The 27,669-nt window shown below is 42.2% G+C and overlaps 1 protein-coding gene across 1 annotated transcript in view; it reads right to left on the bottom strand.

Annotated features, from left to right (window-relative positions):
- Positions 1-27,669, bottom strand: part of UNC5D (unc-5 netrin receptor D) — a 443,483-nt gene that overhangs the window by 76,931 nt on the left and 338,883 nt on the right. Inside the window, exons 8-10 of the mRNA XM_029950188.1 lie at positions 25,292-25,324; positions 8,797-8,982; positions 4,738-5,115 (exon numbers count right to left, since the gene is read on the bottom strand). Of these exons, the coding sequence (XP_029806048.1) occupies positions 4,738-5,115; positions 8,797-8,982; positions 25,292-25,324 (597 nt within the window). The remainder of the gene's footprint in view (positions 1-4,737; positions 5,116-8,796; positions 8,983-25,291; positions 25,325-27,669) is intronic.

Below are 27,669 nucleotides of genomic sequence, written 5' to 3'. Positions count from 1 at the left end.
TAAAAAACACAACCTGTTAAAAGGTGATGTAACCATATTCATGTTGGCATCAGATCAGAAAAGACTCAGTAGCCTAACTTCTGGAAGGTTTTCTAACCCAGGCCCAAGAAGGCACATCACACTATGTTTGCAACGTCCCCTCTTTCCATTTGCTTCCTGCAAAGTCAATATTTCACTTTGGTCAATAGAGTGAAGTCCCAAGAGTCCCAGAGATTCCCTTTAACGTAGCTTCTTGCTTATACAAAGAAATGAAATAGGGGCACAATAAGATCACAAAATAAAATCTCAGGGCAGCCTCCTATTCTTTCAATAATGCAGCCTCACTTTCCTGCCCTTCATTAGAGGTAATGTAATTGCACAGAAAGCTTTCAGGTTGCTGATGGTAATTTACATCCAGAGACGGCAGTCTTTCCTGATAGCCTTCTGTGTGCCTGTCAGCCGCTGGAGAATCAAGGAATGCAAGACTCATTGCAAAACAAGTTATTTGTGATGCACATTTATGAGCATTATTCAGTAACATGCTAGTTATCATCAGTATCTTTCGCTGGCACTAAGAATGAGGCATATTTAAATCTTGCTTACAGCTATTCAGCAAGAGTATCCATTTATATGCTGGGCTTTAATGTCCATAGAACTGTAACTGCCATACTGAGGGGCCTCTGATCAGGCTCCTCCTTTTATTTCCCATCCTTTTTTAAAACGCAGTTGCTAAATGAAGTGGACTCCAGCATATCCTTCTCTTCTGAGCAGAAGAGGTAATACACAGGATATGCAGTATGTGTGGATATTGATCTGAATATACACCCTAGACATTCTGTAGTCTCTCTCACTCTGACACAGTGCTTTTTCTCTGGTGCCTCTCTTTTAGGTGATCTAGGCCCTTATGGCAATAGAGACATTCAGCCCTTATTCTATAGGGACAGAGGCACGGGTGGCTATCATCAAGCAATGAGGCCATCTGAGCCAGTTAACCCAAAAGATTACTGTGCTCTCAGTTTTCTTGTCCTGTTTTTTAGTTTATAGTAAAAAAAATTTTAATGTTTGTTTATTTCTGAGAGAGAGAGAGAGAGCACAAGCTGGGGAGGGGCAGAGAGACAGGGAGACACACATCTGAAGCAGGTTCCAGACTCTGAGCTGTCAGCACGGGGCTCAAACTCACAAACTGTAAAATCATGACCTGAGCCGAAGTCAGACACTTAGCCGACGGAGCCACCCAGGTGCCCCGGTTTTTACTTTATTAAGGTACAATTCACATGCAATAAATTGTACCCATTTTAAGAGTATAAATTGATGAGTTTCTGACATGTATATTGTCATGTAATCACCACCACAATCAAGATACAGAACACTGCCATCTCTCCAGAGTTGCCTTGTGCCCTCTACATAGTCAGTTCTTCGATGGCCAACCCAAATAATCACTGTGTTTTCCAAAACGCTGATGAATTTGCCTTTTCCAAACTTTCAAATAAATCCTATTGTGCATTTAAAATAATAAAGCAATGATGGCTTATGACATCAATAACATGTCCGGCGCTGCCTGGCACACAGTAGACATTCAAAAGACAAATCCTAAATATATGAAGGATGAGGATCCAGAATTTTTTATTTTTTTTTTAAAGCCAGGAGGTGCTTGGGAGGCTCAGTTGGCTGGGCACCCAACTCTTGTTATCGGCTCAGGTCATCCTCGGTTCATGAGAGTGAGCCCTGTAGGGGGGCTCTTCGCTGAGCACACGGAGCCAGTGTGGGATTCTCTCTCTAGCCTCTCTGTGTGCCACTCCCCGGCTCATGCTCTCTCTTAAAGAAAAAAAAAACACTTTTTTTAAAAGCCAGATTCTGAGACATAGTCTTTTTTTGAGATCATCAGTGCCTGATGGTCAACTCCCAGATCAAATCAGAATAAATAGGTGTGTGGACCATTGAGAAAGGGTAGAACAGATCGTATCTCATTCCTTTCAAGTGTTCAGATTGAAACATTATTCATAATACCCCTAAATACAATCTGAGTCTACAGGTCAATAGCACTTTAAACTATTTCATCTATCCTTCAATCAGAAATTGAATGATTACCTTTCAAACATACTTCGCCTACCTAAACATGCAAACTGCAAATGGAGATGGAAGACAGTCATATATAAAGGCAAGGTTGTGGTGGGTGGATATCTTATGAAAAAGGAATGGCATGGTGGGGAATCTTTATGATTCCCTGTGGTCCCCTAAAGAAGTGTCTGTTTTCAAGTTTACTTCTTGTTGAGAGAGAGAGAGAGAAAGCATGAGTCGGGGTGGAGCAGAGAGAGAGGGAGAGAGAAAATCCTCAGCAGGCTCCGTGCTGTCAGTGCAGAGCGCAAGGAGGGGCTTGAGCTCACAACCGTGAGATTATGATGTGAGCTGAGGTCAAGACTTGGGACGCCTGACTGTGCCTCCCAACTGCCCCACAGAGTGTCCATTTTCAATGTCACTCACCAGTTATCTCTGATTTAAGAAATATAGTCTCCTCCCAACTCCACCTGCTACCCTGACAGCGTTTTCTTTGATATGACAACAGAACCACCTGTCTGAGTTTCTCGTTTCGTATTCTGCATAATAAATGATTTCTACACCGAGGGGACCATCCCAACCTTTTCGAAAAATCATTGCCAGGCACCATACAATAATTCGGGATGGATAGCATTAGAACAATTTAATTGCTGTGGCTTGCTTCTTTACACTTTAGTCCCCTAGGGCATATTTTGCATTTATGTTCTGCAAATAACAACATATGTTTCAATTCCTGAAACTTATTTTTTCTCAAACTCATTCCCAGTGAACAGCTTCAATCTTGTCCAGGGTTCCTGTTAGAAGCTCTGAAAATGCCTCTTCATGGAGGAAATGTGAAGTGCTATCAGAACTTTTAGTATCTGGGATATCTGGGAGGGAGGGCTCAGTCAACTAAGCGACAGACTCTTGGTTTCAGTTCGGGTCATGATCTCACAGTTCATGGGTTTGAGCCCCACATCAGGCACTGTGCTGACAGCGTGGAGCCTAACTGGGATTCTCTCTCACCTCCTCTCTCACCCCTTCCCTGCTCTCACCCTCAAAATAAATGTCAGCATTTTCTTTTTTTTTTTTTTAAAGACCTTTCAGTTTTCAACACAAGTGCTTCTCGAGTCAAAGGGGAAGAAAAAAAATCTGTTCTGTGATTTTATCTCACTTTCTTTGATAAACATTAAACAAATAGAGCAATGAATGGGTTGATCTTAATACGCATGTAAGATCTCCACATGTGTGTAAGCAAACACAAGGACTGGAAGAGAGAGGAGGGAGGTGTGTAGACCAACTGATTCAACCATTTACTACCTAGAGCCTCCGAAGTGCCACCTACTGGGTTAGGAAGTAAAGATAAGACAAAATGCAACTTTCTATGATCATGATGACTATTTCCTATCCTTTGGGAGGGGTTTGCATTATTTTCTTTCTCCAGAACCCACACTTCCAGTTTATAGATTCCTACATGAAGCGTATTCAGTAAGTATGGCTGACTGACTCATTCCACATTGAGTCTCCTGACTGCCAGTTATGACCGGGGAAGATTACATCACACAATGACATAACCATTCTCCATATTTAAATGGTGATTCTTACTACGTTTTAAAACATTGACCAAAGACTATTTCAGGAACTGAAAGTTTAGAAAACAAAATCATAAGTAGGGCTGCATTTGAGGGCTATTTTTAAGGAAGCCACTGATCTAGGAGATCAAGACATTTATCAATCTAAGTGTCAAATCACTAAGTGACTGTTGCATCAGTTAGCTGGAATGGTGGCTTCAGACTCGTCTTCTTACAGATTTCAGATTTCAGAGGACAGGATGATTGATTAGAGGGTGGTCAGCTGGACCTCAGGGAGAAGTCTGTCGAGGCCCCGATGGTCCTGATTCAGTGCTGTCTGGTGGTTTTATAAACTTACAGATGCAGAGTCCTTTTTCCTCTCAGCAGCCAACAGCCTTGATTCATAGCATTACCTAATTCTTGTTGCGTAGAAATCAGGGGAGATATTGCCCTCTTCTGCCAGCCAGGAAGGTCTTAGATGGCCACTCTGAAGACTCATCCATAGACAGGATGTCATTCTAAAGTGAACTGGCCTGTACACCTTCAGTAGCCTTGTCAAAGCATTAGGAAAAATCTCCCTTCTGACCAAAAGGAGGAAACAAATTATCGAGAAAGATTTGTAGGCATGATACAGCCCTGGAAATGAAGTTTGCATTCAAAGAGCAACTCCACAACGAACCTTTATGCTTGGCATAAAGCAACATCACAGCAAGGTCTATGGACAAGACTCAGAGGGTCTTTTTGATAAATTATCTACTAATGTATAAACCACGTTTGGCTACAAAACATGGTATTTCTCAGTCCTGTCAAGGAATGTTTTCAGTGCTTCCTGATCACATTCTAGGATATATATTTCAAAGGGTCTTAAATTCTGGGGACCACCCAAACCTTCTGAGCAAATATGGCCGTCAGCTCTATCGGGGCATCAAATAAGAGTATTCGATCCATGCTGAGGTGAAGATTGCAAAATCTAATCTCAGCATTGGTTCTGGTTTGCTGTGTAAATTGAGAAGACTTCTGGAATCACAGTGTTTGTAGCTGCGACACAAGGATGATAAACATCTTAAAAATGAAACTTACGGGACATAATTGCATAAATATAAAATGTTTAAACAAGCGCTTGAAAATACACAAACGCACACTTACCACCCACCTGTATTTGGCATGACTAAGCGTCCTCCTAAGTGGCCAAAGACACCAGTTGTCCTCAGTTCTGTCCTCGTGGGAAGTGATGACAGATTTTGGATGTAGGGTGTTTTATTCCTGGGATGCATTGTACTAAAGCTACGGTTGTTTCCATGGGGAAAAGTCCCGGAATGATTCTTGCCACGGTACTCGGCTCTCTCGGATACTCCCAGGGAAACCATGAATGAGCTCTGAACTTTGACTTTGATGTCGGACAAAGGGTTAAAGAGCGAGGACTCTGTCATGAGTTCCTTGTCCAGAGGGTCCTGTAGGCAGATGGGCCCACTGTATGTCCGGCTGACCGTGAGGTCTGGTTGCATGGAGGAATTCAGGAGCAGGGGGTTACCTGGTGAAAGGAAATTGATCCGTCACTGAGAAATGCAAAGGTGTCACAGTTACCCCCTCACTTCTGCCTCTACTAACTGCACAACCACCTGTGAGCTTGCCAACTGCCCTGCAGGCCCACCCTGAGTGTCTATGGCAGCTCTCCCAAGCCGGGCAGTGGTGACCAGAGCCTTGGAAGGGGGAGCTCTGGCTCTCACAGCGGGTTCTCTGAAAGCCACTGGCCACAATCACTCATTCTCCAGAGTTCCTTGTATGCCATCTTTTCAAAACAAGTATTTCTGGCACTCGGTCAGGCAACGGACTCAGGTATTCTTGTTTATGTGATTATTTTAACAGGCAGAGAGAAGCTTCAAAAAAAAAAAGAAAAGGAAGAAAGATGTTTTGCAATAGAGTTTGGAGCAAAAATAACATCTGTTCATTTTAAATGGTAAGAGATGACACAACATGGTGACTCGGTAGTGCTGTTTATAACCAGAGCGGCATTGGTGACAGCACATCTCATGTGAAATTCTGGGCAGTTTGGAAAGCTGGGAGAGGAAATGATGTGTCCTCAGAGCAAAAGGGTCAGAGGACCATGTGGATCAGATCACTCCATGTCTGAGTATATGTCACCTGGAGAGGGCAAGAAGGCACCACATGGGGACTGTGTGGCTCCGATTCTATGTGGTGGAACAGCTTCCAAGGGCTTTCTTTCTGTCTCAAAACAAATGAAAAACATCCTCACAAAAACATGAGAAATTGGACTTTCATCTGCTGGGGCTCACCGATTTTTTCTCGGCCAAATATTAAAAAGAAATGCTGTGATATTTTCCTGTGATGAAGTAACCTCATTTGTTAGTGAATAACGAAATAACCCCCGTCCCAAACCTCCCACCCACATCAGTCCGTCAATGTGACTTCTCAAATTGAAACCCAAACCATATTAAACAACTTTCCTTTGGGGGCCTGACAAAATGTTTAAAGAATGATATTTTTGAAAATGTTGCAATTCCAGGCCATACTGTATTAGCCTCTATTGTTTTTCCATCTTCCTAATTTGTAGCAATGTCAGTAGGAAATCTGTAACCTTGACTTTCCCAGCCTCTCATTCCAATTCTCCAAGAATCTAAAATTATAGAGAAGGTTCAAAATGAGATGAAATGACTTTGTAGATCTAAAGGCTTCTTGATGATACATTCCCCCTCCCCCCGTTTGAGGTCCTGGTGCCAAGACACAGGCACAATCCAGGAGCTGCGCTTTCTAACGGGGCTGCACTGAATCCTACAGGCAGCAGCCTTATTCTTCATCATGGTCTTCCCGGGCAAGACATGGGACTTAAGAGCCATGTTGCAACTGAAAAGAATTCAGGTCTCAGGCCCTTCCACTGAAACCTAAAAAATCGCATCCCTGAGTCTCATGGCTATTTTATCTTAAGCCTTCACCTTCTGAGGTTTAATTTTTGGCCACTTCTTAAAAGGCCCTCCCAGCTTATGGGAAGGGAAGCCAGGCAGCAAAAATATTTCCTAGACTTACACTGAAGTCTAACTTAAGGAGAAAATGCCTGATTATAAAAGTAGGTACGGATGATAGAGGCCAGAGTTGAAGAACGTTGGTTGATCAGAGACAATGACCTGATTACCCCACAGTTCGCTTTGGAAATCCTCTTAACACCTCCTGGCCAACTCCATGGGCTTTTTTTGAAAGTCTGTTCACCTTCCTGGGGTTTCAGTTCTATGTGCCCAGAAAGGGATATCTCTACAACAATGGGGGGGGTGTGGAAAACATTGGAGCATCAACGTGAGGTGTAGCATCACAATGAACGTAGGATAGAGTAGAATTTGAATAAAGGATTTTTGCTTTTATCTCTAGCTTTGGGATATTCTCGGTTAAAAATTAAAACAAAATGGTAAAGGAAGTTTGGAAAGGCTACATATTCTTTTTGAGAGTCACAATACATGTACGCTCTAAGGAGACCCACATTGTGGAGATGTGTTTAAGCTTATGCAAGTCAGCATTCTCCAAATGCTTAGGCGAGGGAACCACCCCCTCACCTGCTGCTCTATGGAACACTCTGGCATCCTGTGCCAAACTAAGAGGAAACCACTAGCTTCCAGACCAATATTCATTATATTTGTTGAACACCTCCCATCAACCAAGGGCTTATAATTCTTGTTATTCCAGGTAATTTAATCCTTATAAGAACCTTTGAGGCTTTTTATATTTATATTTTTTTATAGTTATGAAAATTGAGACAGAATAATCAATTAACTAGGTCATTTTGTAATTAACTTACCATTAGTTAATTGCTTAACTAGCAACTCTGGATTCAATTTATCTGACTTCAAAGCCTCCGTCTCTCACACTATTGTAGTTCTTCTGTTTTAAAATGTTATTGTCTAAGACACTGATATTTGATGGAGAGATGTCTAGTTTCTTGAATAAAAATCAGTTCTTGGCGCGCCTGTGTGACTCAGTAGGTTAAGTGTCCAACTTTAGCTCAGGTCATGACCTCGTGGTTCATGAGTTTGAGCCCCACAGCTCAGAGCCTGATGCCTGCTTCGGATTCTGTGTCTCCCTCTCTCTCCGGCCCTCCTCCGCTTAGGCTATGTCTCTCAAATAATAAACATTAAAAATTAAAAAAGAATCAGTTCTTCATCAGATTTATTTCTAATGAAATCATATATACTAAGCTACATACTCAAGTCAAGGGGCTGGGTCCCTTTCTGAGGCCAAGCAGACTCAGCCCTGAAACCTGGGGGCCCAGAAGTGAGTGTCAAGCAGAAAGCATTCTGTCTCTGCCAACTATCTCCCAGTTTCTCGCATTCTCAGGTTCCACTTTAGAACTCATTTGCTACTCAATCACGGCCAAGCAGCGAGACTTCTTGTCCAGGGCCACTGGCGCTATTTATGCACAATAAATAGAAAGAAAGGTGACAATATTGACAGTACGGGTCAAGGTGGAACACTTCACCCTTTCTGCAGGGAGATAGTTTCATTTTTTTCTAAGCTTGAAACATGCATGGCTCACCTACATCTTGCAATCAGAAACAGATTTGGTTCCTATAAGAGAATTAAACGGCTCTGTTTGGAAAACGAGTACTGCCCAACTTTGACATGATAGATTTCCTTCTCCCTCCAACAAAAGATTGCCTCGACTGGGCAGCAAGTGAGAGTCATTAAGGCTGGGAACTTCATCCCTTCCCCCCCCCCGGCTAACTGACCTATCATAGATTATCTAAAGTCCTTTTAACTTATATAAAACAGAAGTAACCCAAATAACTCTACCTAGTAAATCGTAGTATAATACATGTAGATGGGAGATTATGGTAAAGTAGTCGGTTTTCAGGATTGACCAATCAGGGTTTTAGTTAACTAAACATCCTCAGAGTAGGCTTATTAAACTAGGAAGTTGGATAATCTGAGATAAAAATAACTTGCTAAATTTACTACATATCAAAGATGGAAGTGCCTCATTAACAATGTTGTTAATGGTAAACTGAGATCCATTGATCCTCATAGTAGCCAAGGGCTTGGGCAGACTAGCCGACCAAGCCTGGCTTCCTAATGTGTGAAGACAACTAGGTTAGCGGCTCCCAGTGCCAAGAGCTACCTTCACGCAGGGCCGAAGAACACTGGGGTCCCTGTGTGAATGTAGGCTCTATGGTCCTGAGGACAAGGTGTTGGGGGGCCCTACGCTGCTGACCTTGACGGACTGTTTTGAAGTTGAAGGTCTGGAAGCCACCTGTCAATGCAGAAGAGTCAATGACGTCCACGCCATAGTCACTCTGGCTCCGTCTATAAAGGGTGACGCCAATGACCAGGACTGCAACGGCCACCACAGCAGCGCCCAAGCCCGAGTACAAAGCAATGTCGCTGGCATTCTCAATGCCTGAAAGACACAAGAGAAATCCTAAATGGCCAACATGGGCACAGAGCCAAAGAACCACCCTGGGATACAAAATGAAATGCTATTGGATTTTTGGAGCTACTGTTCAGAGAAAATGACATATGCAGCTAGCCATAAGTTATACTCTCTTTCACACATAATCATGTTTCTAAAATACCCTGTATAAATCAGAGGGATGCTAGTCAAATATCTTGACTGCGTTAAGGCAGCTTACCACATAATAAAATCTTAAAGAGAATCAATTTTGCAAAGAATGTAATATTTTTCAAGTAAAAACAGACACATCCTTAATTTACTTGGTGTAGGAAGTCATATTTACCTGCAAAGTATTTTTTTTGCATCTTACTTTTATTTGAGGGAGGACATGAGTTCCACATACAATGACAAAATATGGGTGAACTGCTCTGCTTATATATGACGTGGGGCACATGCATTCACAGAGAGTGGGCTAGGGTGAGAAGGTCAGACACAGTCTAGGAGTCAAGAGAGAGAAGACCAGAGCTCACAAATAGGCATGTTTAGCTTTGGCACAAATCATTCCGTTTCAGAGAACATCGACAACATCAGGTTAGGATATTTACAATCATCATGAGAGAATTTCTGTTGTGAGATATGGAGGTTTTGGTCCTAGGTGCTCCGATGTCCATGGTCAATGTTTTCTAGCACATTTAAATGCTAGACTTAACACATTTTTGCGAAAGAGGACTGGTCTCTAAAAGGGCACATGCTGTTTCTCCCATACCTCTCCTACTCCATCCTATTGAATGCATAGGCAAAGCAAAAATAAAAGCGTTAGTTTGAATTGAGAATGTGGGTGTCTCCCCAACCCCCAAGATAGGTTGTAGCTGTTTCCCAACTCGTTTGCTAGTTGTACTTTGGGTGTGGTTCGTTCCTGAAGACATTCCTCATGGCTCCTGCAGTTCAGTATGAGATTTATCCAAGACCACACAACCCTAAAAGAGGCATAATCTTGGAAAGTATGCGGAAAGAGAAGGTGGCAAGTGCTAACTATGTAATTCATCTCCTTACAGATTATGGGGTGAGTACACATAATGGGTCCAGAAGTAATTGCTCTGTCACCCTGAATTGGGTTGAGAGGCTAAAATAGAGCTATCATCTATTCACCTGGTAATTGCATGGTGGTTACTATGCATTCACTGCAGCCTAATACAGTACTTATGTTATCAAATGAGTACTACTAACCACACAAGTAAAATGAATTTATTTTCAACAAAGTTAGTAGACTGTAAAATAAGGCGCCTCCAAATTAAAGAGTGAACAAGGAAATCAAGCAGAACGAGTTTAGCCCTAGGGCAGTAAACACATACAAATAATTCACAAGGGAGCAAAGCCATCCAAAAGAACCGTATCTGAAAGGTTAGAGGACCGTAAGACATTTTCAAGAACCACAGCGGTCTAGGAGGTATTGAGAAACAGGGTATGACTTAGGTCTTAGTTCCAATGTCATGATGGTCTCAATGACAGAGGCATGTGTGGGGTCTGCTCTGGCCACCAGAGCCATGCGCATGGTGACTAGCAACAGCCCCAAAGTTCCAGCGTCTGCCTGTGTCACACAGGAAAAGGGAACGGCAGCTAGGTTCTCATTGATGTCCCCCCCCCCCCTTTACCCAGTTAAGTTCCTTGGAGGGGGTCGTTGCACTCAGAGCAGAGAGAAGACACAACACCATAGAGGCAGCAAGCCAGGGTCCCGGGAGTAGGGAGAGAACTTTGGATTGAGGCCAATTAGCCTTCTGTCTGCTTCCCACCAGTTCCTCGGGCACCACTGATGGATGCCACTATCATTTTAAAAGGTGTATCTGGGGAGAACACACCTGCCTAGAAACTGAGCATATACAGAGAAATAGGCTGGCAGGGTACTGAGTGCAGCTGCTGAGTTGGCAAAGTAGAGCCAACGCCACCTTTAGCTTCACAGATACTAAAAATAGGCAGGAGCAGAGGCCAGGAAGATGACTGGGCAAAATACTTCTGCTGGAAATGGACATTCCCAGACATGAACATCCTGAGCTGAAACAGTAGTGGGAACCAGTTGTGCGAATTCTTTTGTATTTCTATCTTCTATGTTTCCACCCGCCTGCTACCCACACACCCATCATCTCCCTTCTCTCAGATACAAACCCTGTTTTTAGGAAAGGACCCTGCATATGCCTTCAGACTGAGATTTAAACATTTGATACAGTTCAATGCATTTCCCAGGAATATCTGCCAAATCTATTTGACTTATGAGAAGGAAATACTGAATTACAGAATTGAAAAAAATGAGTATGGGGACTTTGGGGCTGGGGGTGATGAGAGAAAAGGGAGAGACTTGTATGGAGAGCACACCCTGGCACTTGGTGGGACAGTCTAATCTAAAAGCCAGAAGTCAATCAACTCCTTCAGGAAGATAAGCAAAGTGGTGTTTACTTTACAAGAACAATCTGTCTAGGGAATTAAAACCTTCAGAATCTAATAATTTCATTTATTCCACAAACATTTGTTGAGGGCCAACCATGCAATAGAAATGAGGGTGCACGGAGGAATTAACATATTCTTAGCTGTTTCTTGTCTAACGGTGGTAAAAGACATGACAGCGGTGAGATCCTACTGGGAGACACAAATACTCGAAGCCACATGTGTGTTTCTCAAGAGTTTCAATCAGACATCCTTACTGACAGCTCAAGCCCTTCCAAAGCTGGACCACAGTGCTTCTTTCTTCTTTCTCTCTCTCTCTTTTTTTCTCCTCTTTAAAATTTTTTTTAATGTTTATTTATTTTTGAGGAAGAGAACAAGCAGGAGAGGGGCAGAGACAGGAGGAGACACAGAATCTGAAGCAGGCTCCAGGCTCTGAGCTGTCAGCACAAAGCCTGAAGTGGGGCTTGAACTCACAGATTGTGAGATCATGACCTGAGCCAAAGTCGGACACTTAACCGACTCAGTCACCCCGGTGCCACTTTGTTCTTCTATCTCCTTGTTTTTACTTCACCTCCTTCCTTTCTTTCTCTCTTCTGCCTACTCTTTTCTAATCCATCCTTCAGGAAACCAGAGTGGTTTTCCCTGTAATGATTTCTGAGTGCTTAGAAACTTAATCAGTTCACGTTTCTTGTGTGTTTAGGACTGGCTCCAGAACAGTCTCAGGTTTTGTCCCATATTTTCCACTACCATTTCCTGGGAGAAGGGAGGAAGCTGGGTGTAAGCGTATCTGTGAGCACGCAGGCACATGGGGAATGCTGCTGCATAATCACTGCATACATGTGTGCCGGCAGTCATCACTTGTTCAGACATTAGAAGCCACCACTGGTCCTTCCCATGGGGGTCATTCCCAGGATATGACCACGTGATGCAGGCACTACCCAGGCTCTGAAGGCTTTCTTTGTGTCCATTCCATTGCTCATGCTCCCCTTTACAGCCTAAATTCAACTGTAATTTACCTACAGGTGGATGCCTGCTAGTGAATGGCACTGTATGACAGGCCATTGTAAAATAACCCTCTGTCTCATGCTGGCTCAAGGTCCCCCACCTTCAAGAAAGCAACCCTGTCCAGGGGTACCCAGGTGGCTTGGTCAGTTAAGCATACAACTCTTGATTTCAGCTCAGTCCATGATTTCTGCACTATTAGTGCAGAGCCTGCTTGGGATTCTCTCTCTCTCTCTCTCTCTCTCTCTCTCTCTCTCTCTCTCTCTCTCTCCCTCTTTCTCTGTTCCTCCTCCACTTGTGCTCTCTCTCTCAAATAAATAAACAAAAAGAAACAGAAGAAAAGAAAAGTAACCCCTTTCTGGCCAATCCAGCCAACCCTTCCCAACCATGATCTTCTAAACTCCCAGATCACTTAGGGTTCCTAGAACTCATTTTGGATCATACTTTTTATTATTTAATTATCTGAATGCCAATGCATTCTTCTTAACTGCTTTAAACGCCTCAAAAGCAGTAATATCTCTATAATTTCCCACAGAAATCAATACAGCATTGCAACTATTTATGATTGCTTGCCTGGTCTCCCAACTGTGGGAAGAGAAGTATTAAAAAAAAAAAATCACAGTCTGTGGTTAATTACAGAACTCTTGATGCAAGGACTCCCTTTATGTTAACACACATATATGTTTATATCTGTCCGCTTGCGCCCATATACATGTATTGCTGGTCTGTTTTCTTGAAGTGATTTTGAACAAAAGCACTGATACCCCGTGACTGATAATGCTATTCTGCTTTCTGTGGGCACAGGATACTTTTCTCTTTGTTTCACAGACGAAGCTTTACAGATCAATGTATTATTGATGTCTTTTCTGTGTTTTCATGCCCATTTTCTTGAACCAAGAGTCATAACAGCTCTAGGCAAAGCATGGAAGAACCCAACATGTGGTACAAACAAACAAACAAAAAACTGTTGCATAAAATCTCCAGCTTAAATTCCACCTCTATACTACAATACGCTTGAGGTCCATGCAAAAAAGTAGCTACCTTTTTTGTAGGAAATGGATGATTAAGTCTTTGGTGTTGTAATTTAAGGAAAGGTATTAAGCAGGCTGTGTTGTAGCTTATGAACAAGTAATATATTGTATCATGTATCTTGAATGTATCATAGATAAGCTGCTATATAACGATTACCACTTCAGATAGCTGTGAAATTAGGTGATTAGCTAGTTGTTACTTAACCTTCTAATTTCTGTATAAGTCTAATTACATGAAACAGAAGTTGGTGTTTTGATTTTTTACTTTGCTTTTCTGTTTGGAGTGTCACTGTAACTACTGCATTGTAAATGATGGAAAAGAATTGCATATGTTAAAAAAATATGAAACTTTATAAAGTAAAAAAAATAAAATAAAATTTCAAAAAAAAAAATCTCCAGCTTAGGGAAAACAAAACAAAACAAAACAAAACAGAGCTGACTGAGAAATTTCCTGTATTCCAAATTACTCGGGAGCTACTGAGGAATACGTTCACTGCTGGAAGGAGTGTGCGTATCTGCAGAGGAAGGCTACGAAGATTAATAGAGCTCTAGAAATTAGGGCCCCGGAGAGGAAATGTTTATGGGTTCACTTGGCCCGGAGAAGGGAGAGCTGTAAAGTGACTGGAGGTGATCTTTAATGCAGAGAGGGTTGTCACGAGAGGAGGGCAGGTCTACGGTAGGAACTCAATAACCCTTTTTTTATGATGACGCTAGTAACCAACTCTTTGCCGTCTATAACAAGGATTGAAAAGGAGGATGTGGCCTTTTATTACAGCAACTGGGACTCTGGTTAGATATTAAAATGACCTTTTCTACAACGAGGGTTGTTAAAAAAACCAGCATGCTATAGTTCTGAGTGAGACTGTGAAACTTGCTTTCAGAAAGTCTCTCTTAAAAAAAAATGTATGACATTACCATAGTCTGTAGTCATTTTCTTTATTTTTGATCAAAGCTGGTGAGATGGACGAAACGGCCTTTCAAAACTTTGAACTTCATAGTGCAAGGGACAGGAATCAACACGTTCAATATCTTTATGAACTGTCATCACGCTGAGTTGTTGAAAGGAACCAATGTCCCCAAAGAACTAAATACCAGGGCTGTTTACTGGGTTTCCCTTTCTCTCTCCACATGATTCCCATCAGAAGGACTGATTCCTGCCACCAATTAATGGGAATATAACTCAAGTCTCATGAGGTTAACTATATATCAGATTGTAATCTATTTTATAGGATTAGATAGCTCCAGAAAATTAATAAAGGAGTACAGCAAATGCCTTTCTAACACAGACTATTCTATCTCCTGTTACATACTGCAGAATGGCCATTGCTACCACTTCAGGAGGAAAACCAATAACTTGAATGGACATATGCTAGAGACAGTGAATTACTAAGGAATCCATACAATCAAAATTCACGGAGAGGCCTGAGAAGGGCAAAACAAATGGAAAACTCAGGAAGCCTTTGCTGTGCTGAGCTCCCATAGAAGGCCGGCACCTAATGGCCTCAGGACCTGCGCCTGGCCCCTTGCAAGGGCAGTGCTGGGGCTACAGTGTCATGTGCCAAAATATTTAATTAGATGCTGAAATACGATATAACAGAAGATACTGTTTTTACTTGCTGTCATTGAGAAGCAACTGTTTTTAATAACACAGCCAAAAATAGCTTTTGGATGGTCAGCCATGGCCGACCGTGGTGAATAATTCCAATTATATTTGCACTGCTTGGGGTCTTACAACTCCTTCACCAGCCAACACCTCAGGTTTTCTGAACTGTCAAAAACATCATTATTGTTGTTGGGGTGACTGTTGACTTACTATTGAAATGCAGGACAAAAGTAGCAAATTCTTAAATAGTGCTTACTACGTGCCAGGCGCTGTTCTAGTTCCATGGCAGCCCTCCTCACTTGCCCTTCTTTCTAGCTGACTGGAGGCTGTCCTCTGTGAGCTCGCTTCCCTACAACTCAAAATTTCTCTGCTCCTTCACAAATGTTTCATTCCTTTTCCTCTGTTCCCCGAAGAGTTTCTCCTCTTCTTGTCGAGCCAGCTCTGATCCCGCCCTCTCCTGCCTTCACAGGGACCTGGCCTCATTCATTATTCCCTTTTGGTCTTACATCTTCAAACTTTTCCTCTGCACCTGAGCCTTGCCCTTCGCCTCCAAACACAGTCTGGTCTTCTTAATCACATCTCCCCAAATCATTCCCCCAACTTCCTCTCAGATAAACTTCTCAAAAATGCAGGGTCTTCCCTACACCCGTGTTCTTAGCTCTTCGTTTAAAAGAACTCAAAGCATTGGTTTTTGACACTCAACATTTCTTAATATGTGTTTTCTTAATACATAACTTCCATAACCAGTTAACTGCTGTCCCTGTTAAAAGAATAAATGAGGGGTGCCCAGGTGGGTCAGTCAGCGAAGCATCCGACTTCAGCTCAGGTCATGATCTTGCAGTTCATGAGTTCAAGCCCTGCGCTGAGCTCTGTGCTGACAGCTCTGAGCATGGAGCCTGCTTCAGATTCTGTGTCTCCTCTCTCTGCCCTTCCCTCATGCTCTCTTTCTCTCTCTCTCTCTCTTAAAAATAAACATTTAGAAAAAATATATAAATAAATGAAGTAAATGTATACGATGAGGAAATGTTTAGTAAGTATAAAAAGGGACACTATTCAAGGAGAAAATACATCCTCCAGCTACCCTTTCTTCAGAAGTAATCACTCTTGACCTTTTGGGGGGGAAAAAAGTAAATATCCTTCATTTTTTAACCCTAAAGGCTCCGTATTATATTTCCTTTACTGTACTTTTTTTTTTTTTACATACAGTACCTTGTAGGTCTTTTCTATCAGAACCTATAGACTGATTTCATGTTTTTTTTATATTTGCCTGGCCTGTTGCCAGGCTGTATGATAACTTAATTAGTTCAGTATTTCTATGTCCTTTGATCGTTCTCTTACCCTTTACAGTCTGCCTTTCTCCCAAATTACTATTCCTCCTTGACGGCTGTTTATAACTACTGCATCAACAGTAATGTTCTTTGTCTTATTCCTTTCCACTACTCTGTAGCAGTAGATGAGCCAAGCCAACCCTACTTTTAGAGAGGGGGGAAAAAAAGCCCCTTAAACGTGATTCACCTCCCTACTTTCTTATTGTTTAGTAACTACCCTTCATTCTCAAAGTTCTATAAACAGACTTCAAAACCCAGTTCTTGGCCCATTTCCTGTCTCCTTGCCAAAATGATAGGATAACTGCTCACAGACAGTGCTATTTCCTTGATGCCTAACACTCTCTGTTGGAGATGTCTTGCCCTGCCTCCTGCATGCAACCTTATCCCGTATCTCCTTCCTGCTCAGTGGACAAAAGCGCCTGCATGTCTTGCTAACATCTCAAATTGGTCATCTGACTTATGGATTTGTCATTCTTATCTCTTCCAATATTTTCTTCTCTTGAATTACCTTTTTCAGGTAATGTGACACCATGAGTGAGACTGGAGAGTCATCTTTCATTCTGTCCCCATTGATTCTTCCCCAAACCACTCACATGCCTTACTTGTTACCTCTCCAGTGGCTCTCACATCTCAATTTCAACAGGAGACACCCTACTTGATGCTCACATTGTACAGTCTCCTCTTACCTAGTATACAGTCCTGGTTGCTCAGAGCCATTTTACACTGGATTTCTCTCCCTAAACACAGTTCTGGTACTGACGCTTCAACACCTTTAAACGACTCTCTAGTATGAAGTGATTCCACTCTAAAAGAGACTTATCTTACGGTGCAAGACACTTTATGCTCTACATCATCCCTTTTTCAACAGGTTTTGCCCATTTCTCATCCATCTGGACCCTACTCTCTGGCCAAGTCTGATTACTTATTTTTTCAAGTAGACTTTGTACTTCATGCACCTTTTTTTTGTTTGTTTGTTTGTTCAGAGTTTTTGCTCCTACTGAAAGTCTCTCCCCTCCAATATCTCTATCAGTTTTAACCATTCTTCCAAGATTGGCAATAAAGGAACTTATTTTATAAAATGTTTCTTGATATGTACATTCCTCTTTTTGAGCAAAGTTGCCCGATTTAGCAAATAAAGATGTGACACAGTTAAACTTGAATTTCGGATCAACAATGAATGATTTTAGTCTTTCCCATGCAATATCTAGATACGCTCAGGCTGAAAATTTACATGGAATTAAAATTTAACTAGGGGTCCTCTCTTTTATCTGGTAACTCTTCCTGTGGCTACAAAGATTCTGTGCTTTTTCCCATCAGATAGGAAGACCAAGTTAAGGTAGGAGTTAGAGTAAAGAAAAGAATAGGATTTGAACTCCAGTTCTTGAGAAAGTGACTTCACTTTAATTTCCATATACTAACAACAGAAGCCACAAACTCTATCAACTTTGAAAATGCAGACAGGTGGAAAGATGAAGCCTATAAATTCACATTTTAACAAGGAACCTGGGTTATTCTGATGCTGAAGAACATATTGGTCTACCAGCTATTTTGCTGTTTCTGGATAGTTCTGAGGTACATGATGAACAAAATCCTATCATATTCATTAAGGGCAGAGTCAACACATCATTGAAAATGGTAGTAAGTCATGTTAGTGAGAAAGAATAAAATCTGGCCATTCATAGCAATGTGGACGGAACTCGAGGGTGTCATGCTGAGCAAAATAAGTCAGGCAGAAAGGGACAGAGACCATCTTTTCACTCATAAGTGGAACAGGAGAAACCTAACAGAGGACTATGGGGTAGGGGAGGAAGATAAACCATGAGAGACTCTTGAATACTGAAAACAAACGGAGGGCTGATGGGGGAGGGGGAGACAGGAAGGGAGGTGATGGGCATGGAGGGCACTTGTGGGGATGAGCAAACCAACCTGACAATAAACTATAAAAGAAAGAAAAAGAAAATGGTAGTAAGAAAAGGCACACGCTTATGATAGGATGAAAACTGGATAATAAAAACATCAAAGGTGGTAAGAAAATGACAAATGGTGCCTATATAGATGGGTTGGATTGATTCACAGGAGGGATGATCCTGAAGGACAAGTAAGTCATGCAGTTTGCAAAATGTACTGTATTTATGTAATAGAGAATAATTAGCAGGAGATGGAAGTAAAATGATGGTGAGGGTGGGAGAGGGGGAGAGGTTTTAAAGTGTGGCTAGAAGATCAGCATTGACGCCAGTAGCCTAATGTTTACAAGTCTGTTGAGGATGTAAAGGTATGTCCCAAAGTCACAGACAGTTCTATGGGATCAAGGCACTATTCAAGTCCTCACAGCTTGAAAGAACAATGTCCAATTGTACTTTGGACCACACATCTTCTGAGGTATTCCCTAACCCTGTGAAGATCACAAAGGATGTGGATTCCCAGGCTCCACGTTATTCCACTTTGGATGAAACCAGTATAGTTTTGGAAAACATGTAGAATGGAATGGGTGTTAGTGAGAAAAGTATACTTAGTTTTTAGACTTCAAGGACACATTTGGGCCATTCTTTGATGGACGTGAGTCTGGGAAGTAATACCTTTTAGGCTTTAACTTCCTATCTAGTACAGAACAAAGAATTATTCAAGATTATTTCCTTACTTTCCCTTTTCTCAAGTCATTTATCATCCTCTACCTTGTATTGAAGTTGTAGAGAAGAAACATTAAATTTTTCCCCTCACATTTCACTGGGACAAGACTATTTATATAGAACTGCATAATAAATTGCTAGCATATGAATGAGTAAAAATAAGTATTTGGAAGCAAAGACTTTATTTTTGCTTTATCGATAAAAGGCCCAGTGAGGAGTTTTCAGGAGGATGTAAGGCATGAACTCAAGTGTTTTTTGAACATCTAATACATACTATACATACTAGGCCAGTGGTGAATGCTGCAGGTCAAAGAGTAAATAAGATTCTGCACTGTCTAGCTATAGGCAGAGATGATGTCCATAAGAAAGGAAATTCAGACCAGTATAAGGGCAATGAAAATAGAGCACAGAATTGGGTAAGTTCTTTGATACTGGGTAAATTTCAGAAGTAACCAATGAGACTTGGTGGGTAAAGGCCTTGCAGAGGAAATAAAATGCAAGCTGAAATTGGAAGGAAGAGTGAGTCTAACAAGGATATGGTGGAGAAAACGAGTTTTCAGGGAGGAGTAACAATGTATAAGTAACAGGTACTATATACCAAAATGGGCAGAAGTTATTCAGAAAGCTCAGAAGTTTTTTTGACTGAAAAATACAGGAAGTAGTGAGCAGACAGCACGGAATTTACCTCATGATTAAGCTGACTGAGAGAAGCTGATAGGATTAAGAAAAGAACACTGAGATCAGATCATATACATATTCAGTACCTTGGACTTTATTTTATAAATAATGGTGAGCAATTGAAGAGCTATTCTTTTTTTTTTTAAGTTTATCTTTTAAATTTATTTTGAGAGAGAGACAGAGAGCAAGCAGAAGAGGGGAAGCGAGAGAGGAAGACAAAACCCCATGCTGCCTCCGCACTGTCAGCGGAGAGCCCAATGTGTGCTGGAGCTCAGGAACTGTGAGATCATGACCTGAGCCGAAGTCAAGAGTTGGACACTTAACCCACTGAGCCACCCACGTGCCCCAAGGAACTGAAGAGCTTTAAACACTGCAGGTGGTGTGACCAGAATTCATGTTTAGAAAGATCAGATAAATTGATGCGGGGCAAGACTGGATAGAGGGAGGCAACTGTAGAAATCCTGATTAGGAATGAAGATGGCTACACTTTTAAAATTTTCTTCTGGGACACCATTTTCTTTTCATTTTTCTCTTATGATGCTGCCTATAACTTTTCTGTCTTCTCTGTGGTGACTTCTGACCTCCTCTACATCTAAATGTTGATGCCCTTCAGGGCTCAGTTCTCCGCTTTCTTCCCTTTTCTATGCACCCTCATTATCCGGGGATCTCTTTCAACCTAATGGCTTTAAATATCATCTGGACACTGACAAGCCCCAGATTTATGTCACCAGCCAGGACTCTCCTCTGACCTCCAGACTCATATATTCCACTGCCTGCTCAACCTCTCCATTTAGATGTTTAATAGGTATCTCAAAGTTAGCGCTAGCAACACTGAACTCTTGATCCTCCCTCTAGATTTGCTATACCCCATTCTCTCCGTATCAGTAATGGCAACTCTATCTTTCTAGCTGCAAAGCCAAACTTTGGAAATCATGCCTGAAACCTTTCTTTCTCTCATGCTGAATATCCAATCCATTAGCAAATCCTTTCTGCCTTCAATAGGTATGCAAATATTACTCATTTTTACAATGTCTTAGGCCCTGTATCTATCCCAAGCCGCCTAGGTATTGTAATAACCTAGATTACTCTTACAGATTACTGTTACAATCTTACAAATTACTGTACAATTATAGATCACTATAACAGGTCTTGCTTCCGATCTGTTCCCCTATATATGTATACTCAGTACAACAGGTAGAGTTTATCCCTGAAAATATTAAGTCATGTCACTATGACAAAAAACACTCCATGGCTTCCCATCTCGTTCAGAGTCAAGGTCAAAGTCATGACAATGGCCTATCATACATGTGGTGGTTTCCCCTCTCATCCCACTTCTCTGATCTTAGCTGATAAAACCCTTTTCTTTGCCACTCTGCTCCAGGTGTCCTGCCTCTGTCCCTCAGACACTCCAAGAATGTCCCCATCTCATAGCCTTTCCGTCTGGGGTTCCCTATGTTTGGACTGCTCTTGTCACAGACATCCTGGATGTTTGTTTCCTTTAATTTTTTAGGTCTCTTCTTCTTCTTTTTTTAAGTTCATTTATTTTGAAAGAGAGAGAAAGAGAGCTCATGAGCAGGGTAGAGGCAGAGAGAGAGAGGAGAGAGAGATAATCCCAAGAAGGTTCTGGCTGTCCGCGAGAAGCCAGACATGGGGTTTGATCTCACAAACCGTGAGATTGTGACCTGAGCCAAAACGAAGAGTCAGATGCTTACCCAACCCACCCCTTCCCATCTCTTCTTAACTCCAATTTTAATACAAAGATCTGCTCTGAACACCTTCTATCAAAAAAGCAATGTTCCCTTCAACCCTGTCTGAGCACCTTACCTTGCTTTATTTCTCTTCACAACACTGACCATCAGTACTGGTTTGTTTACATACATCCATCTCCACTCAAACCATATCCACTGTGGAAGCGGAAACGGTTTATGTTCCTCTCAGGGTGGCTTTTGCATGGTAAGGGTAACTGTTTCCTATTGCACGGTAATTACTCAGTCAACCGCTGTTGAGTGATAGGAGGGATGGATATGGCAGCCTGAAAACAGAGTCCGTGATGAAAATGAGCTTTGTTTGGATGGACTAACAGTCAGACTGTAATGACTTATTGAGTAATGAGCAGGAGAAAGGAGGGGAAAAGGAGTCTCGGAGGCTGCCCAAGTTTCACGCATGGACAAAGTGAGTTGATGGTGTAGTACTGAACGAACTAGAGAAGGTGGGAAGCAGGACTGGATTAAGAACAGGGGCAGAGAAGGAGAAACTCAGTTTTGAAACAGTTAAGATTCAAGTAATCGGGAGACACTCCTCTGGAGCCATCCTGGAGGCCGCTGACTCTGCAATTCACTGGATTTGTGCTTAGCGTGCACTGATACTAGGTGCAAAACAACGCTATGGAACAGAGATGAAGAGAAAACTGTGTGTGTGGTCCTGGGTTATTTCTTTAGGGGATCCAGAAATCCTTTTCATCTCTAAGGTAAACGTGCTGAATGAGTCACTCAGGAACCCACTGCCTTTCGGAAAGCCACAGCCCAAAGCCTCCAAGGAGCCCCATTGTCTGAACGCCATCGTTTTTCAGTGTAACTCTGGGGGTGCGTGTTTGCCATTCAGAACCCAATATATTTTACTGCACCTCCTGACACTGTTACACAACATTTATTGAAAGCACATTTGATGGTAATGAAGTTTCTATTAACTATGATTAAATCTCATAAAGCACCTGAAGATAATTTAAGATGTGCAGAAGCAGAAAATGAAACATTCGGTTTAGTACATTAGGAAACATAATTGATTAAATTATCTCATTTACAATAAGTGCTTTCATGAGCTATGCGGCGCACATATTTTCCCCAGTTTGTCATTATGACTTGCCAAGAGACATCTTAAGACTTCACTTTCTCTTTACACCTCCCTGCAACCCGAAGCTCGCTCCGCGGCCCACCCGCTCACGGAGGACTGACTGCGTGCGGGGCTCTGAGTAATGTTTTCTACCCACCAGGCCTTGTGGAGAATCATGTGTACAGCTATATATAGGAACAGGTTGTTTCTCAATTATCTTCATAATTGACTTTGATTTTGCATCAGTGATGATTCATGTCGTCTTAAACTAAGCCCCTCTTTCACTGAACAACTGCAGCCCGAATTTGTATAATGCACTCCTAACCATGCATGTTACAGACCCCGGCTGGATTCCTCTGGGAGCCTTCTGCAATCACATTGATTCTGTTAAGGTTTTATTTTTAGGAAATCACAAATTAAAACAGTTTAAGCGATTCCGTGGCAGTATCCAGCAATTAAGCATGGTGTTCATGAGCGAGAACCCCAAGCAAAAACTAATTCAGGAGTCCCTGAGGACTAGAAATAGCTAGTGTGGGGTTTATGGCTGGAAGTACAGATGTAACCAAATTAGAATGGCACAGGACTCACAAACTAAGCATGAAATTAATTTAAAAATAAAAACAAACCACATTTCTAAGGAACTTTCACGGTGGCTACCACATAAACACCCATGAACTTGCTGGTGCTACACGTGAGGAACAGCAGATGGCTTGGCTAGGTCACCAGCAGGCAGCTCGGAGTGTATTTATTCCAGCTCTCGCCCCAAGGTCTTGACAGAGGCAAATGGCAGATATTCACTGACCTGACTGTTTCCTCTGGCCCTCAACATACACATGTACACATGTATACGCAACCAGGCTTCCCCACCTCCAACCTCCCTGAGTTTGAACTCAAGGGCAGGAAGTCAGGCATGCAGGAGGTCAGCGGACCACTAGCTAACTACCAAGAATGACTTTATGGGCAGTGAACCTCAAGGGCAAAAAAATAGTTAAGTTTGTTTTTGGTGTTCGGCAAAGTTCTCAGACTCCGCAGGTAAGGCTGCCTGAAGCAATGTAACAAGTATGAACATAATAGCTTTCTTGGATCTTTCTTCCTGTCTCCTGACCCCTGTCCTCAAAGCACCCATTTGCATCTAAGCTCACAAGAGGAATTTTTAATTCCTTCCAAGAAGTTAGCTAATAATAGCTATTAGCTCTCCCAAGCTATTTGAATTATAATACGCTAGGATTTAAAAGATCAGAAGTAATTCACTTTATATGAAAATGGGAGATACTGACCAGGACACCTTCTACAAGCTTGTAAACCAAATGGGGCAGTTCAGTAACTCTTGTATTGCTAAGAGCTGTGCTGCCGAGGCCCTTCTATCTCAAGGTTTCCCTAGGATGCTGTACACACTTCTGAGAGCATCAGAATCATGTGGGGAGCAAATGAAACTGTAGATTCTTAGGAGCATCCCTGCCCCGCCCTACCCCTCACTCCTTATACCAGGGATTCAAATTCATTTGTCCTATTCTGAGATGGGATGTCTTTAACCCCACCACACCCCAAATTCTGATGCTCATGGTTGCGGATCAACCCCTTGAGAAATATTTTTCTAAGATAGTTATTTATTCTCAACCAAAGCTGAGTTGAGTCAGGATCTTTTAAAAATAAGCATCCCTACCCTTATGTGTAGAATCTAAAAACAAAAGACATGGACAAATAAAACAGAAATAGACTCATAAATACAGAGAACAAGCTGGTGGTCGCCAGAGGGGCGGGGGAATGGGCGAAATAGGTGAAGTAGATAAGAGACACAAACTGCCAGTTATAAAATAAATAAGTCACAGGATTTAAAGTATAGCATAAAGGAATATCGTCAGTAATAGTGTCAGAACTATGTATGCTGATAGATGGCAACTAGACTTAATCGCAGTGATCATTTCCTGATGTACATAAACCTTGAATTACTATGTCATACACCCCAAAAATGAACATAATCAATTATATATATTTAAAGGAAAAGAAAAAAATCAAATATATTAACTATGCATTAAAGTTTTTAAATCCGAAACAAAAATATAGGGATTTTAACCCACCCCAATTCTGATTCCCTTGGTATTGGGGTACAGCCTGAGAATTAGGGTTTTAAAAAGGCCTCCAGTAGCTCTAAAGTTCAGCTATGACTACAAATTTTAGGGTCAAATGCCAAGATGCTAACCATTCTCACGGTGCTGTTCTGCCCCAATCTGCTGGATGCGTAAGATGGAGATAATGCAAAGGCCAGCCTCCCCAGGAAGCAAGCTTGCGGGCGGAGCGCTCAAACCTGCATGGACACCAACATTTTCAGTTTCTGCTGATGTCACTCTAATCTACCAAGTTGCCATGGATTTCATGGTTGAGCGTCAGGCGCCCCCCGCCTCCTGCTAGGTGCAGAGTCTTGGAGTCAGGCTCGGCTCCTGCCCAGGGCTGCTCTCATGAAAGCTTGTCCTGACAAATATTTATTAATTTTAATGCTATCAATCTGCTCAGCAATAAGAATCCTAGATGGCATTTGCAGAGAAATGGTCTTTGAGGCAGTCAGCATCAGAGGGGAGATTTACTCTTACTCTGAGAGAGGGATGTGTATATTTCCTTTCGATTTCAACCTCTGATATGTGACTCCAAACCCAAAGAGGAGGCGCCTTGAAAGCCCTGGATATCTTCCTACAACCTCCCGTTCTGTTCGGCTCCTAAACAAATACAACAGTAAGGCAGCAAATATGAGAATAAATTATATTCACAAGAGGAAAAATAACTTACTTTGGGGTTTTATTTCATGAAGAGGTTTTTTATCTAAAAGAAAGAAAGAGAAAAAGAGTTTCATTTAATAAATTTACATGGAGCAGATAGATTTCCTATATCACTTCATGTCCACCTCTATACAAGAAACACTTTCTCGGTTTTTGCAGACAATATGGATTATGTTGTCCATATTTTTCCTTTCCTTTCTAATTTCTTATTTTTCTCCTTTGCAATATTTTTCTAGGGTGATTGCTTCATTCTCTCTCTCTCTCTCTCTCTCTCTCTCTCTCTCTTTCTAATTTCCCCTCAGGCTTACTAGAGTTTCTCTCTGTTGCATTTGCTAGATTCTTATCAGCACTGAGCTGACAGCATGTTCCTTGTTTCTATACGGCCAGAAGACTGCTCAGGTAAGGAAGAGATGATGGAAAAATGAGCTGGTGAATACATATTTGAAGGGATCCTACATTGACTTAGCAGACACCAGAGCCTGGATTAAAAGGTCCAAACCATGCCATTTGTGCATTCCTGTTGAGTATGGGTGCATTATTATGAGCCTGTTGAAGGTCTGCTTTTAAGAAATCACTTTTTGGCTTCCTTTCTCTGTTATCTGTTACTATGTGTACGATCTCTCTTCATTACAGCGTCATTCTGTAATCACACTAGTGAGCAGGGCAGCAGGCACAGGAAGTAGACAGAGAAAAAAAACCCCATTTCAGGCCAGGCTTAGGTGAGGCCTTTTTATCATTTCTCCCCACTGCCCTCTAGCCATGCTCTCCTGCCCTGTGTGCCTCACTGCATAACCTTGTAAATCACCCAGAGACTTGGTGCCTGGGGCTAACTTTGCCTTGACTACTGTCTTTCTACTTCCCGGTCCCCATTCCTTGGCTGGCCCAGGTCAACACATCTCCACCATGACGCAGACACCTGAGAAGACTGTGCTTTGGTCACCATGTCAAGATTCCAGAAGACTTGCATGGGGTGACCCCCCCCCCATCAGTCTCCCTCTTTGGACTTAGATGGAACATGATCAGATAACAAGCTTGAGGCTTGTCACAGAATCACACTGTGGTAGGGGGACCGTGAGAGGTCACCTTGCAGGGTCCCTTTCCTCCACTGGCCTGAAGGCAAGCCAAGCGGGCGAGACACTGTCATTCTGGATTTCATTTTTCACAGAAACAAATCTAGCCCGGTTTATCCTGGAGAACTTCATAAATGCTATCTGACTGGACCATAACCCCTCCCAGGCAGACAGACCTCGCTATATTCTGAATCCTTCACCGGATATGTGTCTCCCCAACCTGCTCATGCACTTAATACCGATTTTGACAGAAAATGCTTGTGTGCTTTACTGAACACAGCTCTGATTTGTTACGGAAGTAGCTTTTCAACGTTGGAGGTCACACTCTTGCAAATGGACCACCATTTATTTTTCTCGTTATAAGGAGAAAGTTAACTGGCAAGGGATGATTTCCAGCAAATCTCTCTTTACATGAAAAATCTTCATAAAAGATAACTATTGGCTCAAAGGGATGTGATCACATTCAGATTTTTACACAGTCAGGTGTCTTTAGAAGAGACAATGCCTGCATCCCCCTCTCTGCACAGATTCAGGGCTGCTACTTTTCTTGAGAGCGGGCTGGTGCCTCCCCAAGTCCAGATGCTAATGTACCCAAGGAATAGACTCCAATGACTTTGGTGGTTTTAACCTGACTTCAGTTTTTGCTTATTGCATGCTCTCTGAAAGCATTTGGCATGGGCGCAGGATGCCGGCAGGCCAAGCCGAGACGTCTGGAAGTGATGCATTGCTAACACAACACACAGGGACATGCAGAACATCTGTTTAGGACTCTGGCTGAGTTTAACAGCATTTTCTTCCTTCTAAACCACAGGAACAAAGATTATGCTGGGTAGCAAAATGAAACTCCATTAAAAACAGGTGAGATACAGAACCACTCCTCAGAAAATAAATCAAATAACAGCCAGGCTGTTAAAAAACTGGAGTGGTAGAGTTCTTCCGGGTACAGCTCTAAAGGAAGAAAGAGCGAATGGGGCTATAAAAAGCCAGCCTGGGTGGCTCAGTCGGTTAAGCAAGCCACCAATTCCTGGTTTGGGCTCAGGTCATGATTTCACGGTTCATGAGTTCGAGCCCTGCGTCAGGTTCTGTGCTGACAGTGTAGAACCTGCTTGGGATTCTCTCCCTCTCTCTTCCTACCCCCCCCCCCCGCCACGGCTTGCTGTCTCTCAAAAAATTAAAAATGAAAAGCAGGGCAAACTAGTGTCATAAGAAATTCTCAGGTCACAAGGGATCACAAGGCAGGAAAGTGGGGTTATTTCCCCCTGTGACCCAGCTCTGATGTCGTTATTGGCACAGTGGAGTTAGTGCAGACTCTTATCAT

The sequence above is a fragment of the Suricata suricatta genome, chromosome 1 (genome assembly GCF_006229205.1).
Source record: "Suricata suricatta isolate VVHF042 chromosome 1, meerkat_22Aug2017_6uvM2_HiC, whole genome shotgun sequence".
Taxonomy (NCBI): domain Eukaryota; kingdom Metazoa; phylum Chordata; class Mammalia; order Carnivora; family Herpestidae; genus Suricata; species Suricata suricatta.
This window is presented reverse-complemented; position numbering and strand designations above follow the sequence as displayed.